The 14,300-nt window shown below is 43.4% G+C and overlaps 1 protein-coding gene across 1 annotated transcript in view; it reads left to right on the top strand.

The window, feature by feature from the left end:
* Nucleotides 1-14,300, top strand: part of LOC139281010 (dynein axonemal assembly factor 8) — a 113,321-nt gene that overhangs the window by 22,867 nt on the left and 76,154 nt on the right. Inside the window, exons 5-10 of the mRNA XM_070900867.1 lie at nucleotides 1,318-1,423; nucleotides 3,312-3,498; nucleotides 4,214-4,384; nucleotides 5,164-5,259; nucleotides 5,796-6,182; nucleotides 12,833-13,007. Of these exons, the coding sequence (XP_070756968.1) occupies nucleotides 1,318-1,423; nucleotides 3,312-3,498; nucleotides 4,214-4,384; nucleotides 5,164-5,259; nucleotides 5,796-6,182; nucleotides 12,833-13,007 (1,122 nt within the window). The remainder of the gene's footprint in view (nucleotides 1-1,317; nucleotides 1,424-3,311; nucleotides 3,499-4,213; nucleotides 4,385-5,163; nucleotides 5,260-5,795; nucleotides 6,183-12,832; nucleotides 13,008-14,300) is intronic.

Here is a 14,300-nt window from a genome sequence, read left to right as displayed (position 1 = left end):
CAGACAAGGAGCTGCAGGGCGCTCCAGAATCGTGCGGTTTTTTTCCGGCGCTGTTTTAGTCGCGAAAAACGGGCGCCCAGCTTGGCGGGGCGCCCGTTTTTTATCGTGTGGAAACCTGGGCCCATAGAGAGGTTAAGTGAATGGGCAATAAGGTGGCATATAGACTTTAATTGTGGGGAAATGTGAGGTTATTCACTTTGGTAGGAAGAATAGAAAAACAGAATATTTTATAAATGGTGAGAAACTATTAAACGTTGGTGTTCAGGGAGATTTGGGTGTCCTCGTATAAGAAACAGAGAGTTAGCATGCAGGTACAGCAAGCAATTAAGAAGGCAAATGGCACATTGATCTTTATTGTTAGAGGGTTGGAGTACAAGAATAAGGAAATCTTGCTACAATTGTACAGGGCTTTGGTGAGATCACACCTAGAGTACTGTGCACAGTTTTGGTCTCCTTATCTAAGGAAAGGTATACTTGCCTTAGAGGTGGTGCAACGAAGGTTCACTGGATTGATTCCTGGGATTAGAGGGTTGTCCTATGATGAGAGATTGTGTAGAATGGGCCGATACTCTCTGGAGTTTAGAAGAATGAGAGTTGATCTAATTGACACATATAAGATTCTGAGAGGGGTTGACAGGGTAGATGTTGAGAGATTATTTCCCCAGGCTGGAGAGTCTAGAACTAGGGGGCACAGGCTCAGGATAAGGGGCCGGCCTTTTAAGACTGAGATGAGGAGGAATTTCTTCACTCAGAGGGTTGTGAATCTTTGGAATTCTCTACCCCAGAGGGCTGTGGATGCTCAGTCGTTATGTATATTCTAGGCTGAGATCGATAGATATTTGGTCTCCAGGGGAATGAAGGGGTGGATAGGGCAAGAAAGTGGAGTTGAGGTTGAAGATCAGCCATGATCTTATTGAATGGCGGAGCAGGCTCGAGGGGCCGTATGGCCTACTCCTGATCCTAATTCTTACATTCTTGTGTTCTTATGTAGCAGGAGTCCGGGCATTTCAGATCCCACACAGCTTCCTCCAGTACTGGTCACTAATGAGCTTGACCTTTAGGTTTATCTGCTGGGCTGATGACCAACAGCACTTGGTGAAGTTTGAAGTGATATTCTCTGCTCCAGCCCTGGCACCAATATCATTCTCACAAGACAAAGCGTAAGGTCTTGGTCTTCCTAATGTGTGTCCTCAGCCTCTGAACACTGCCCTCGGACTGTATTCTTTAAACAGATGCTCTTGTTTAATTTTAAATCTCAGATAATATTTTGTGCGACCTGACGAGCTGATCTCCAGTTGCTGTTGAACTTGTTTGTAGTGTATAGACCAAGTAGACCTGGATGGGATTCTACAGAGCCTGCAACAGTTTGAAGACCGCAGTAGTGATTTAGAGGACATCATGAAAAGCACTTGGTCTCCCTCAGGTAAGCAGAGATTGCATTCTTATTCACTTACTTACAGTCTATTTAGATTTGCTCTGTCCCCATTGCCTCTGGCAATCTGTTCACCACTAGTCTTCAACCATAGGACGAGATTGTCCAAGCTGCCTTCATGAGAATGGGACAGTCTAGGGGTTGGCGAAGGGTCTCCCCACAGATCCTCCTACAATGCTCAAAGAGTGTAGGGTGGTCTCCACAGTTATCCCTGCAGCAGGAAGCTGGGCTGTTTGGGACACTCATTACAATGTAGCTTCCTCCAGCTAGGAGCTCAGAAATATCTGGGTATTCACCATCCTGTTTCTTCGCTGTGAGAAGATTTGGTTTGTGACTGCACTCAGTAACACTGCCAAAATAAGCCAACAATAGGATAGGAAAATCCATTGTAGAGTGTTGGAGAGTATAGCACTCCCACATAGCTCAGACACCAAGCTGCACGTCACCTGAACAGGGAAACCCAAAAGCTTTGATGGCAGAACAGAAACCCAGCAGAATCTGACACAGTGGGCATGCATATCAATGCACCCTTACCACCACTGCCGGTCCCTGGAGCGGTGAGATAGCCCAGCTGTTCAGTAGCACAGTGTTCCAGTGTGATGAACGCAATATATGTCAGTGCATTATAGACTAAGAGATAATTGCGGAGAAACAGTTTTAAAGGTAGAGTTTCTTTTCCAGCAGTTCACTATATGCTTGATTTGGGCAGTCTCCCAGGATCCTCCAAATCAGCCACTCTCACACAGGGACTGTGGTCAACAGCAAGACTGCGTTTGAGAAGCAGCCTTGTGGAGGCAGCAGTAGTTGGGTGAATTTAACATAAATTAGGGTTTATATTTTAATTTTTCTGGTGAATGTGCTGATTAAGGTGAGGAGTGAAACACTTCGACTTTAAGCAGACAGTGTGAGTGCCGGGTAGTCCCAGCTCAGTGATTGGCTGAATCAAGTACAGGCTAATGCTTCCTATACACCCCCGTAACATACCTTCATCCCAGACATTTAGATAGGGTTGACTAGCTGCATATTCAAGATACATAGATGATTTAAAAAACATTTTATAACAAGTATTATGACTTCTATTGTAACTTTACAGTGGGTAAATCGATGAGAACATTTCCTGGATAACTGCACATACTCGGTTACCAATAAGAATACAGGGAATCCCTCAACTCTAAGCTGTAAAAAAATGTACACTAATGGGGCTGTGTGTTATACTGTCTCAGTCACACTTTACCTATAAGAACATAAGAAATAGGAGCAGGAGTAGGCCATACGGCCCCTCAAGTCTGCTCCGCCATTCAATACGATCATGGCTGATCCGATCATGGACTCAGGTCCACTTCTCTGCCCACTCCCCATAACCCCTTATCCCTTTATCATTTAAGAAACTTTCTATTTCTGTCTTAAATTTATTCAATGTCCCAGCTTCCACAGCTCTCTGAGGCAGCGAATTCCACAGATTTACAATCCTTTGAGAGAAGAAATTTCTCCTCATCTCAGTTTTAAGTGGGCAGCCCCTTATTCTAAGATTAAGCCCCCGAGTTCTAGTCTCCCCTATCAGTGGAAACATCCTCTCTGCATCCACCCTTGTCAAACCCCCTCATAATCTTATACTTTTCGATAAGATCACCTCTCATTCTTCTGAATTCCAATGAGTAGAGGCCCAACCTATTCAACCTTTCCTCATAAGTCAACCTCCTCATCCCCGGAATCAATCTAGTAACCTTCTCTGAACTGCCTCTAAAGCAAGTATATCCTTTCATAAATATGGAAACCAAAACTTTGTACAACTGCTTGTTTTATTGTGTCAAAGGAAATATAGATGCGCACATAGTGGAACAACAGATTTCACTGTGAGTATTCTTACTTTGCTATGCAGTACCTTCTCGTGATCATAGTGAGCAGAGCCTTATGGAACAGCTCACCTTGCTGTGTGTCAAGCAGTCAGGAGGAGCTGTCACGCTGAATAACCAAACGTCAGTGTGTAATAGAGAGCACCAGGCCGACAGGGAGAGGTGGACCAGGCTTGACAGAGGCAGAATCGATGGCATCAAATATTTCCTGAGGTATAAAACAAGCTAGTGTTTAATAATGTGTTTGTTTCATTTATTCAAAATATGGTTTCAGCAAATACGCTTTTAATTTAAAATCAGAGAACGGGAATTAGAAACAAAACACTTGATGGTCATTAGGGTCTTTGGATAATCTAAATATCTAATCTAAATATTAACAATGAATGCCTAACATTATGTGCATCTCATTCAGTGATGAAGATATGTAAATAAAGAACTTGTGTTTATGTACTGCCGTACCACGTTTTCAGGATATCTCAAAGCACCTTACTGTCAATTAATTAGATTTGAAGTTCAGAGTAGTTTTGTAGGCAAACGCAGCAACTGATTTGCACACAGCAAGCTCTCACAAACAGCAAATGAGAAAAATGACAACCTGTTTTTGGCATTGTTTGTTGAGGGAGGAATGTTGGCCAGGGCACTGAGAGAACTCCCTTCTCCTCTTTGAATAGTACCATGGGATCTTTTACATGCATGATGTTCTGAAAGACAGATTGTATTCAAAGCGCACTCAATCATCTCTCTGAGAAACCAGAAGTGTGCTGGAAACTGAATTCCGACTAAGTTATGATAAGAACAACACCAAGGAAATTCCCGGCCATTATCTCAGATCTACTGCATTGGATATGTATTAATTATCTCATGGTATATCTTTTTGTTAAACAATAACCTTAATAAATTTTTCTTTTCTCTCATTTCCTGCTCTTAGTACTGAAGCGGACACCTGTACCTGGGGGATGGGCGAAAATCTGACAATGAAAAAGGCTTCTGAACCTAAAACTGTTTTCATTGATCTACGGAACTGGAAGCAGGAAAGAAGCACATCACAACCAGGCTGCAGAGACAGAAAAGAGAAGCTTACATGTCTGCAAAATGAAAGGTAATGGACAGTAATCCTAGGTGACAGGTTGTAAACGTGTTTATGAGAAATATTCAGTGAATGCTAAGTAACAGGTTTGCTGTAATGGTTCCCACTGCAGAAAGGTCCCTGTTTAGATGGGCTGCACACCCTATGAATTCTGAACAATGCAATATAAAACTTGACTTCTGCCCAGTGCCCACCTGTAAAAATAGTATGTGGCTGGAATGCTTGTTCATGGCAGATTTGTGATGACGGTGTGATGTGACAGATGTGTGACGCAACACATGTGACGATGGTGTGATGACGTGTGTGAGGAAGGCGCGATGTGACAGATGTGTGATGATTATGTGAGATCTAAGTCCACTTAAGTAGTTAACAAGCATTGTTCCCTCATATGGCTCAGTAGCATTGAGAAAATGGTCCACATTATTACTAAAATAATAATGGGTTATCCATGATCCAGCACTCCCAAAAGGGAGGAGAATTTGCAGACCTGTGATTCCCTACGCTCCCTGTGACTACTCTCCACACTAGGAGCACTGGATTGCAGAACCACCCATCTATTAAACCCAAACCAAAGAAAGCTTAGCCAAGCTGCTGTCGTCATTTCATCCCCTCAGTGTGCGATTTCAGGAGCTGTGAGTCTAACTGTGTCCTGGTTCCTGTCGGATTTAGAGGGTTCATGAGCTCTGATCACTGTGCCTGCATATTTAGTAATTTCCCAAGGTCATGCTGCTGCCAAGGATCCTCACCAGCTTATCTCCAATTGTAGTTGTTGTGCCTGTTACTTTACACAGTTCGACTGAATCATCCTTTGAGGAGGACAGCCACGACAATATGTCGGCCCAGAACAGTGATCGAGAACAGAAGAAGGAACCACAGAGCGACTCAGGGTAAGAAAGGTTAACCATTTAGTGTCAGAATGAGAATCGTGCCATTTGAGTGGATATTTGGGATTTGAGCTCACACAGCTCAGTTTTGGTCCCATTAAACTAGAGGTGAAGTGGCTGAAGGAACTTGTTTGAAATACGTTGACTGGTGTGGTATGAATGAATTGCGATCTGTTCATATTTATCTGTGGGACTAAGATCATGTGATGTGGCACAGATTGGCTGTGATATCCCTGTGAGTTGCAGCACAGTGATGTTGTCTGCCACCCGCTAGGGTGTTAAGTAATAATTTTCTTCCTGAAACTGAAATATATATCCCGAAGTTTAAGGGATATGTTCAACTTGCACAGAGGGAAACATACACTCGTTAATATAGGGGTCTGATGTGTGAATATGCGCTACTAATGGGGAGCCTTTACTGTACATACAGGGTACATATACTAGGAAATCGGGGATAGACATATTGCAGAATTGTGACTCCACTGCATATGATTTTAATGTCATTCATGCCTGAGATTCTATTATTTTTTTTCTATCAGATGCAGTGACTGTACAGGTAAAAGTATGTTACTGAGGCAACTGCGAAAAGCCTCTGTCAGGTCCTCAAAAGTGCCAGGCAGTGATTCCAAATGTGCTGCTGGGCAGGCTGGAGCAACTAGCAAAGAGGCTAGACCAGCGCAGAGAAAGAGAAGAAAAGCAAGAAGTGAAAGCAGGAAGCCTGTTGGTGAGCAAGGTGGGGTGTCCTTGGCTCCAGACTCCAGCATGGAGAGAAGAGCCCTGGAGGTGCTCAGTCCACCCGTTGACCACCTGATCCTCATACCTGCTCCGACACTGAAAAACCTCACTTCAAAGGTCACAATGCTGCCTGTCAGGCAGAGTGAGACAGCACTGCCGAGGAGGGAGCAATATCCTGCAAATGAAAACCGGTAGGAGCAGCTGTTCTAGAGGGGGAATTGCATAGATTCTCAAACTAATTATCATGTGTTCTTTCTATTTTAATCTGATTTTCTCTCTCTGGGTGATTTGCCCCTCTCTGTGTCAACTGTGGCTCAGTGGGTAGCACCCTCATATCTGAGGCACAAGGTTGTGGGCTCAAGTCCCACCCCTCAATAATTGAGCTCAATAATCCAGTGCAGTACTTTTGAAGTGCTGTCATTCTGAAGAGACGTAAAACTGAGACCCTATCTGCTCCCTCAGGTGGCCATATAAGACCCCTGGCAGTATTTCGAAGAAGAGCAGGAGAGTTATCCCCGGTGTCCTGGCCAATATTTATCCATCAATCAACATAACAAAAAAAGATTATCTGGTCATTATCACATTGCTGTTTATGGGAGCTTGCTGTGCGCAAATTGGCTGCTGTGCTTTCTGCGTTACAACAGTGACGAGACTTCAAAAAGTACTTCATTGGCTGCAAAGTGCTTTGGGACATCCGGTGGTCATGAAAGGAGCTATATAAATGCAAGTCTTTCTTTTCTTTCCCTCTGGGTGATTTGTCCCTCTCTCTGGGTGATTTTCCCCCTTACTGAGCCAGTTATGTCATAGTGCTACACCCTGGCTGAAGAGTGTGACTCTACAGACCTACTGATTTGAGATTGAACATAAGAAAATAAGAACATAAGAAATAGGAGCAGGAGCAGGTCATTTGGCCCCTCGAGTCTGTTCTGCCGTTCAATAAGATCATGGCTGATCTGATCCTGGCCTCAACTTCACTTCCCTGCCCGCTCCCCATAATCCTTGACTTCCTTCTGTCTATCTCCACCTTAAATATATTCAATGACCCAGCCTCCACCGCACTCTGGGTTAGAGAATTCCAAAGATTCACGACCCTCTGAGAGAAGAAATACCTTCTCATTTCTATTTTAAATGGGCGACTCCTTATTCTGAAACTATGCCCCTTAGTTCTAAATTACCCCACGAGGGGAAACATCCTCTTTGCATCCACCCTGTAGCCCCCTCTGAATCTTATATGTTTCAATAAGATCACCTCTCATTCTTCTAAACTCCAATGAGTATAGGCCCAACCTGCTCAAGCTTTCTTCATAAGACAGCTCCTTCATCTCAGGAATCAACCTCATGAACCTTCTCTGAACTGCCTCCAATGCAAGTATATCCCTTCTTAAATAAGGAGACCAAAACTGTACACAGTACAGTTGTAGCAAGACTTCCCTACTTTTATACTCCATCCCCCTTGCAATAAAACCCAACATTTCATTTGCCTTCCTAATTACTTGCTGGACCTGCATACTAACTTTTTATGTTTCATATACAAGGATCCCCAGATCCCTCTGCACCACAGCATTTTGTACTCTCTCTTCATTTAAATAATAATTTCCGTTTTTATTCTTCATACCAAAGTGGATAAGCTCACATTTCCCCACATTATACTCCATCTGCAAAATTTTTGCCCACTCCCTTAACCTATCTCTATTCCTTTGCAGATTCTTTGTGTCCTCCCTATAACTTGCTTTCCCAAATATCTTTGTATCATCAGCAAATTTGGCTACAGTACACTCGGTATCTTCATCCAAGTCATTAATATAGATAGTAAATAATTGAGGCCCCAGCATTGATCCCTGTGGCATCCCACTAGTTACAGTTTGCCAATTTGAAAATGACCTATTTATCCCAACTCTCCGTTTTCTGTTATTTAGCCAATCCTCTATCCATGCTAATATATTGGCCTGGAAATCGCAGTCGAAGTCTTCTCGTGGGCGATCGATTGAAAAAGTTAAAAAAGATGCTTAACTGTTCTTGCTGTGCTCACCAGCGATCCTGAGGCCTCCTCCCACTGCGCGTCGGACCGCGTGCACGTCTGGACGTCTGTAAGCTGGAGCTGGAGTCACATGGGTCTGGACAGCAAATCAAGGACAGTATTTTCTCATTCATAATAATGGGAAATCCATAAGTTGGAGTTCCCATTATTATGATTGAGAAACACCCCACCAAACACCAAAACAAAAATAAAAAATAGAAAAAATACACCACATATTTAAGATTAATTGAAATTAAAGTTATTTATGTCTTTTAAAAAATAGATATTTTTCCGATTTAAATAAAAAAGTTTTTAAAATTATGGTTTATAATAAACTTACCTTAGTGGGCAGGGTTTTTAACAATAAAATATGTTTTTTAAATTTTATTTTACAATGTTTTTGTATGTTTTAAAACTCTTACCCTGTAAAAGTAAGCTATGCGCCTGCTTTTATCAGGCTCAAGAATTTTCAGGACATTTGCTGGGCAAGATATGGGTAAATACCGCAGTCTTGCCCTTGTGAATGTCCTGGCTGCCGAGATGCTGGAGCTTGACAGATCGGAAAAGCTGGTTTTCAGCGCATGCACATTGTGCGCTGAAAAGTGACTTTTGTGATGCCTTCCCGGGTCTGAACACATTCAATACGGACCCGGGAAGTCCGGGATTTCTAGGCCATTACTCCCAAACCCGCGAGCTCTTATCTTGTGTAGTAACCTTTTATGTGGCACCTTATCGAATGCCTTCTGGAAATCCAAATATACTACATCTACTGGTTCCCCTTTATCCACCCTGCACGTTACATCCTCAAAGAACTCTAGAAAATTTGACATAAAACCATGCTGACAGTAAAAGCTTCTACAAGTATATAAATAGGAAGAGAGTAGCTAAAGTAATCGTTGGTCCCTTAGAGGGATCTCAATGTTGCGAAGATTAGTGGTAGGCCAGAGGATTGGGAAATTTTTAGAAACCAGCAAAGGACAACTAAAAAATTATATTTTTGATTTTCTAAATGTCCTGCTACTACTTCCTTAATAATGGACCATCATTTTCCCAATGACAGATGTTAGGCTAACTAGTCTATAGTTTCCTGCTTTCTGCCTCCTTCCTTTCTTGAATAGGGGCTTTAAAACTTGTGGCTTCCCAATCGACTAGGACCTCTCCAGAATCCAGGGAATTTTGGTAGATTACAACCAATGCATTCACTATCTCTGTAGCCACTTCCTTTAAGTCCCTAGGATGCAGGCCATCTGGTCCAGGGGACTTGTCCACCTTTAGTCCCATTAGTTTGCCCAGTACTTTTTGTCTAGTGATAGTGATTGTTTTAAGTTCTTTATTCCCTATAGCCCCTTGATTATCTATTATTATTGGGATGCTTTTAGTGTCTTCTACCGTGAAGACCGATACAAAATATTTGTTCAAAGTCTCTGCCATTTCCCTGTTTCCCATTATTAATTCCCCATTTCATCCTCGAAGGGACCAACATTTACTTTAGCTACTCTCTTCCTTTTTATATACTTGTAGAAGCTCTTACTGTCTGTTTGTATATTTCTTGCTAGTTTACTCTCATAATTCATCTTCTCCCTCTTTGTTATTTTTTTAGTTGTCCTTTGCTAGTTTCTAAATATTCCCCAATCCTCTGGCTTACCACTAATCTTCGCAACATTGTATGCTTTTATTTTCAATTTGATACCATCCTTTACTTCCTTAGTTAGCCACGGATGGTTCGTCCTTCTCTTAGAGTCTTTCTTTCTCACTGGAATATATCTTTGCTGAGAGTTATGAAATTTCTCCTTAAATGTCCGCCACTGCTATCTCCCGTCTTACCCTTTAATCTATTTTTCCAGTCCACTTTAGCCAACTCTCTCTTTATTCCTTTGTAATTGCTTTTATATAAGTTCAGGATACTAGTTTGAGACCCAAGTTGAGACCCTCAAACTGAATTAGAAATTCTAACATGCTATGATCACTCTTCCCTAGAAACATAGAAACATAGAAAATAGGTGCAGGAGCAGGCCATTTGGCTCTTCGAGCCTGCACTGCCATGCAACATGATCATGGTTGATCATGCAACCTCAGTACCCCACCCCTGCCTTCTCTCCATACCCCCTGATCCCTTTAGCCGTAAGGGCCACATCTAACTCCCTTTTGAATATGTCCAACGAACTGGACTCAACAACCTTCTGTGGCAGAGAATTCCACAGGTTCACAACTCTCTTGGTGAAAATGTTTCTCTTCATCTCGGTCCTAAATGGCTTACCCCTTATCTTTAGACTGTGACCCCTGGTTCTGGACTTTCCCAACATCGGGAACATTCTACCTGCATCTAACCTGTCCAGTCCCGTTAGAATTTTATACGTTTCTATGAGATCCCCTCTCATTCTTCTAAATTCCAGTGAGTATAAACCTAGCCGATCTAGCCTTTCCTCAGTCCTGCCATCCCGGGAATCAGTCTGGTGAACCTTCGCTGCACTCCCTCAATAGCAAGCACGTCCTTCCTCAGATTGGAGACCAAAACTGCACACAATACTCAAGGTGTGGTCTCACCAAGGCCCTGTACAACTGCAGTAAGACCTCCCTGCTCCTATGCTCAAATCCCCTCGCTATGAAGGCCAGCATGCCATTTGCTTTCTTTACTGCCTGCTGTACCTGCATGCCTACCTTCAATGACTGATGTACCATGACACCCAGGTCTCTTTGCACCTCCCCTTTTACTAATCTGTCACCATTCAGATAATAATCTACCTTCCTGTTTTTGCCACCAAAGTGGATAACCTCACATTTATCTACATTTATCCACATCTGCCATGCATTTGCCCATTGTACCTAACCTGTCCAAGTCCCCCTGCAGCCTCTTAGCATCCTCCTTGCAGCTCGCACTGCCACCCAGCTTAGTGTCATCTGCAAACTTGGAGATATTACCTTCAATTCCTTTGTCTAAATTATTAATGTATATTGTAAATAGCTGAGGTCCCAGCACTGAACCCTGCAGTACCCCACTAGTCACTGCCTGCCATTCTGAAAAGGACCCGTTTATTCCCACTCTTTGCTTCCTGTTTGCCAACCGGTTCTCAATCCATGTCAATATATTACCCCCAATACCATGTGCTTTAATTTTGTATACTAATCTCTTGTGTGGGACCTTGTCAAAAGCCTTTTGAAAGTCCAAATACACCACATCCACTGGTTCTCCCTTATCCACTCTACTAGTTACATCCTCAAAAAAACTCTAGAAGATTTGTCAAGCATGATTTCCCTTTCATAAATCCATGCTGATTTGGACCGATCCTGTCACTGCTTTCCAAATGCGCTGCTATTACATCTTTAATAATTGATTCCAGCATTTTCCCCACCACCGATCTCAGTCTAACCTAGAGAATCCTTTACTATGAGATCATTAATTAATCCTATCTCATTACAAATTACCAGATCTAAAATAGCCTGCTCACTGGTTGGTTCCACAACGTATTGTTCTAAGAAACCGTCCCGACTACACTCTATTAACTCGTCCTCAAGGCTACCTTTGACAATTTGATTTGTCCAATTTCTATGAAGATTAAAATCACCCATAATTATTGCCATACCTTTCTTACAAGCCCCCATTATTTCTTGATTTATACTCTGTCCTACAGTGCAGTGAATGTTATAGGGCCTATAGACTACTCCCACTAGTGACTTATTTCCCTTATTATTTCTTATCTCCACCCAAACTAATTCTACATCTTGATCTTCTGAGCAAAATTTATTTCTCACTGCTGCACTGATGATTGGTTCATGTTTCGGTGCTCTTATCGGTCCCTCAAAACCTTTAATTTAGAATTCTCATACTTAAATTTAAATCCCTTCATGGCCTTGCCTATTCCAATCTCTGTAACCTCCTCCAACCCTACAACCTATTAGACTATGGGGCAAGAGTGGGGCAGTGGGATTAATTGATAGCTCTTTCAAGGAGCCAGCACAGGCACAATGAGCTGTGTTGTAAAATTCTATGATTGTAACCCCCTGAAAACTCTTTGTTTCTCAGACTCCATCTATTGTGCATCCGCCCTTGCTCACTGTGTTTTCACTCACTTAGATCCCACATTCTGAAATCCCCCCCCCCCCCCATAACCTCTCTGCACCTCAACCTCTCTCTCATTTAAGCTCTTACTTAAAACCCACCTCCACCCCTTCTAATCTCTCTTTCTTATCTGTGAAGTACCTTGGGATGTCATTCTGTGCTAAAGGCGCATTATAAATGCAAATTGTTATGGTTGTAGTTAATGTATCAAAGCGTAACCTCCTCGGTGAATAGCTGTGACTCATTGATGTTCAGGTCAGTGGCTTTCAGGAGATACCTCGGTCAACAGGCCATTCTTGTTTGAGCCTAGATGGTGACTGATGGTCAGCTGACCATCACAGCAGAGCCTGATCGTGACCTCGTCCCACACACGAAGGGGTAACAGAATAGTGATTGGTTTATGTTTCGGTGCTCTTGTTACCTCAGTACCTTCTCCCCCAAAGAATTAATTCCTGGCACAGAATGGGGCCCTATACACAGAAGAATGGGGTGAGATCACGTCACCACTGAGTGTAAACTTTTTAAAGGGCCAGTGGCTAAGATGGTTATTATTCTGCCATATCACATTCACTTGTGGAGGTAGCACTTTGTTGAAAGATTGAAAAGTCTATATTTATGGCAAGTAAACTTCCAGTCAGTGGAGACCAATTTCTGATAGGAACTCTTTTCCCAGCAATTTGTGATCAAGGTTTAACTTATTATTGAGTAAATTAGATGGCATTATTTCCTTACCTGTTGTAAAGTCCTTTGATTTCATTTTGAACCAGTACTTCATGTCGTAGTCACAGCCTGGAGCCGAATGAGCAACAGCAGAGAGAGCGCTACAGGAAGGAGCAGCAGAGTCGACAGCGGCTGCACAGGCAGCTGGACAGCCTGAAGCCGCTGAGATCCGTGACGGGAAAGCAGCGCATCGCAGAGGGAACACCGCTTCTCTTCAGTACGGTTAGTGCGGGCAGTGCGGCGTGGAGGGAACGCCACTCTTCAATATGAGCAGTGCAGACAACACAGTGTGGAGCGAACGCCACTCTTCAATACAGTTAGTACGGGCAGTGCAGCATGGAGGGAACGTCATTCCTCTTCAATATGGGCAGTGCAGGCAGCGCAGCGTGGAGGGACCACCACTCTTCAATACAGGCAGTGTGGATAGCGAGGCGCAGGGAACGCCACTCTTCAGTACGGGCAGTGTGGGGTAGGGAATGCCTGGGACATCCTTACATTCATATTCTTTACACCCACTCAGCCCCTTTTTATTAAGGCCTGTAGGAACTGATTGCTATTGAGCATATATCTATGTAGTCAGAGTATTGGATTCCCACCACCTGTAAGACTTCTGTAAGACTGCAGCCTCTATTTTGCAGCTTTTTCACCCAAAGTGCAGGGCATAGAAAGGAAAATGAAACAAGAATGTTCCCATTCATAGCGCTCAGCCTTCGTAACTGTCAGTGAATGCATCTGGAGTGGGGCTGGAACTGAGATACTGTGTGAGATACAAACTAGAGGGTGATTGTGTGGGAACAGAGATACTGCGTGAGATATGAGGCTGCAGTCTTACGGAGTCACTTTAACTTTTTGTATAACCGGTCAATCGATTTGTATGTCAGAAGAATTCTATTTAAAGCCTGAGGAAGACCATGGTGAAGCTAGGTAGCCATTTCTCAGTTGATGTGTACATGGACTTCCAAAAGGCATTTGATAAAGTGCCACGTAATAGGCTTGCCAGCAAAATTGAAGCCCTTACAATAAAAGGAGAAGTGGCAACGTGGATACGAAATTGGCTATGTGACAGGAAACAGAGAGTAGTGGTGAAGGGTTGTTTTTAGGGACTGGAGGAAGGTATACAGTGGTGTTCCCCAGGGGTCAGTACTAGGACCACTGCTTTTCTTGAAATATATATTAATGATTAGGGGCCGAAATTCATCAGCCCACCGCCCGCTGCCGCCGATTGCTGCTCACTCTTGCCGACATTCCTCCTGAAGATCCGCCCACTGCCACTTTCGGGATGGCCTGGAGCGGGCGGGAGGGAAGAGCCACCGGGAACCACCCGCTGACATCAGCAGACGGCCAAGTGGCGCAACTGAGCTCCCATCTGCCGAGCTCCCAGATTCCTGTGGGCGGCGGAAGAACGGGGGTGGACCGCTGCGAGGAGGTTGGTCTGTGCCCGACGGAGAGTATGAAGAAGCTGAAAAAAAGGTAAGTGAATATTTTAAAAACATTTTTTCAACAGCGACTTACCTG

Source organism: Pristiophorus japonicus, chromosome 15, assembly GCF_044704955.1.
Source record: "Pristiophorus japonicus isolate sPriJap1 chromosome 15, sPriJap1.hap1, whole genome shotgun sequence".
NCBI classification, from domain to species: domain Eukaryota; kingdom Metazoa; phylum Chordata; class Chondrichthyes; family Pristiophoridae; genus Pristiophorus; species Pristiophorus japonicus.
Note: the sequence above shows the minus strand (reverse complement) of the source record. Positions and strands in the feature narration are given on the sequence as shown.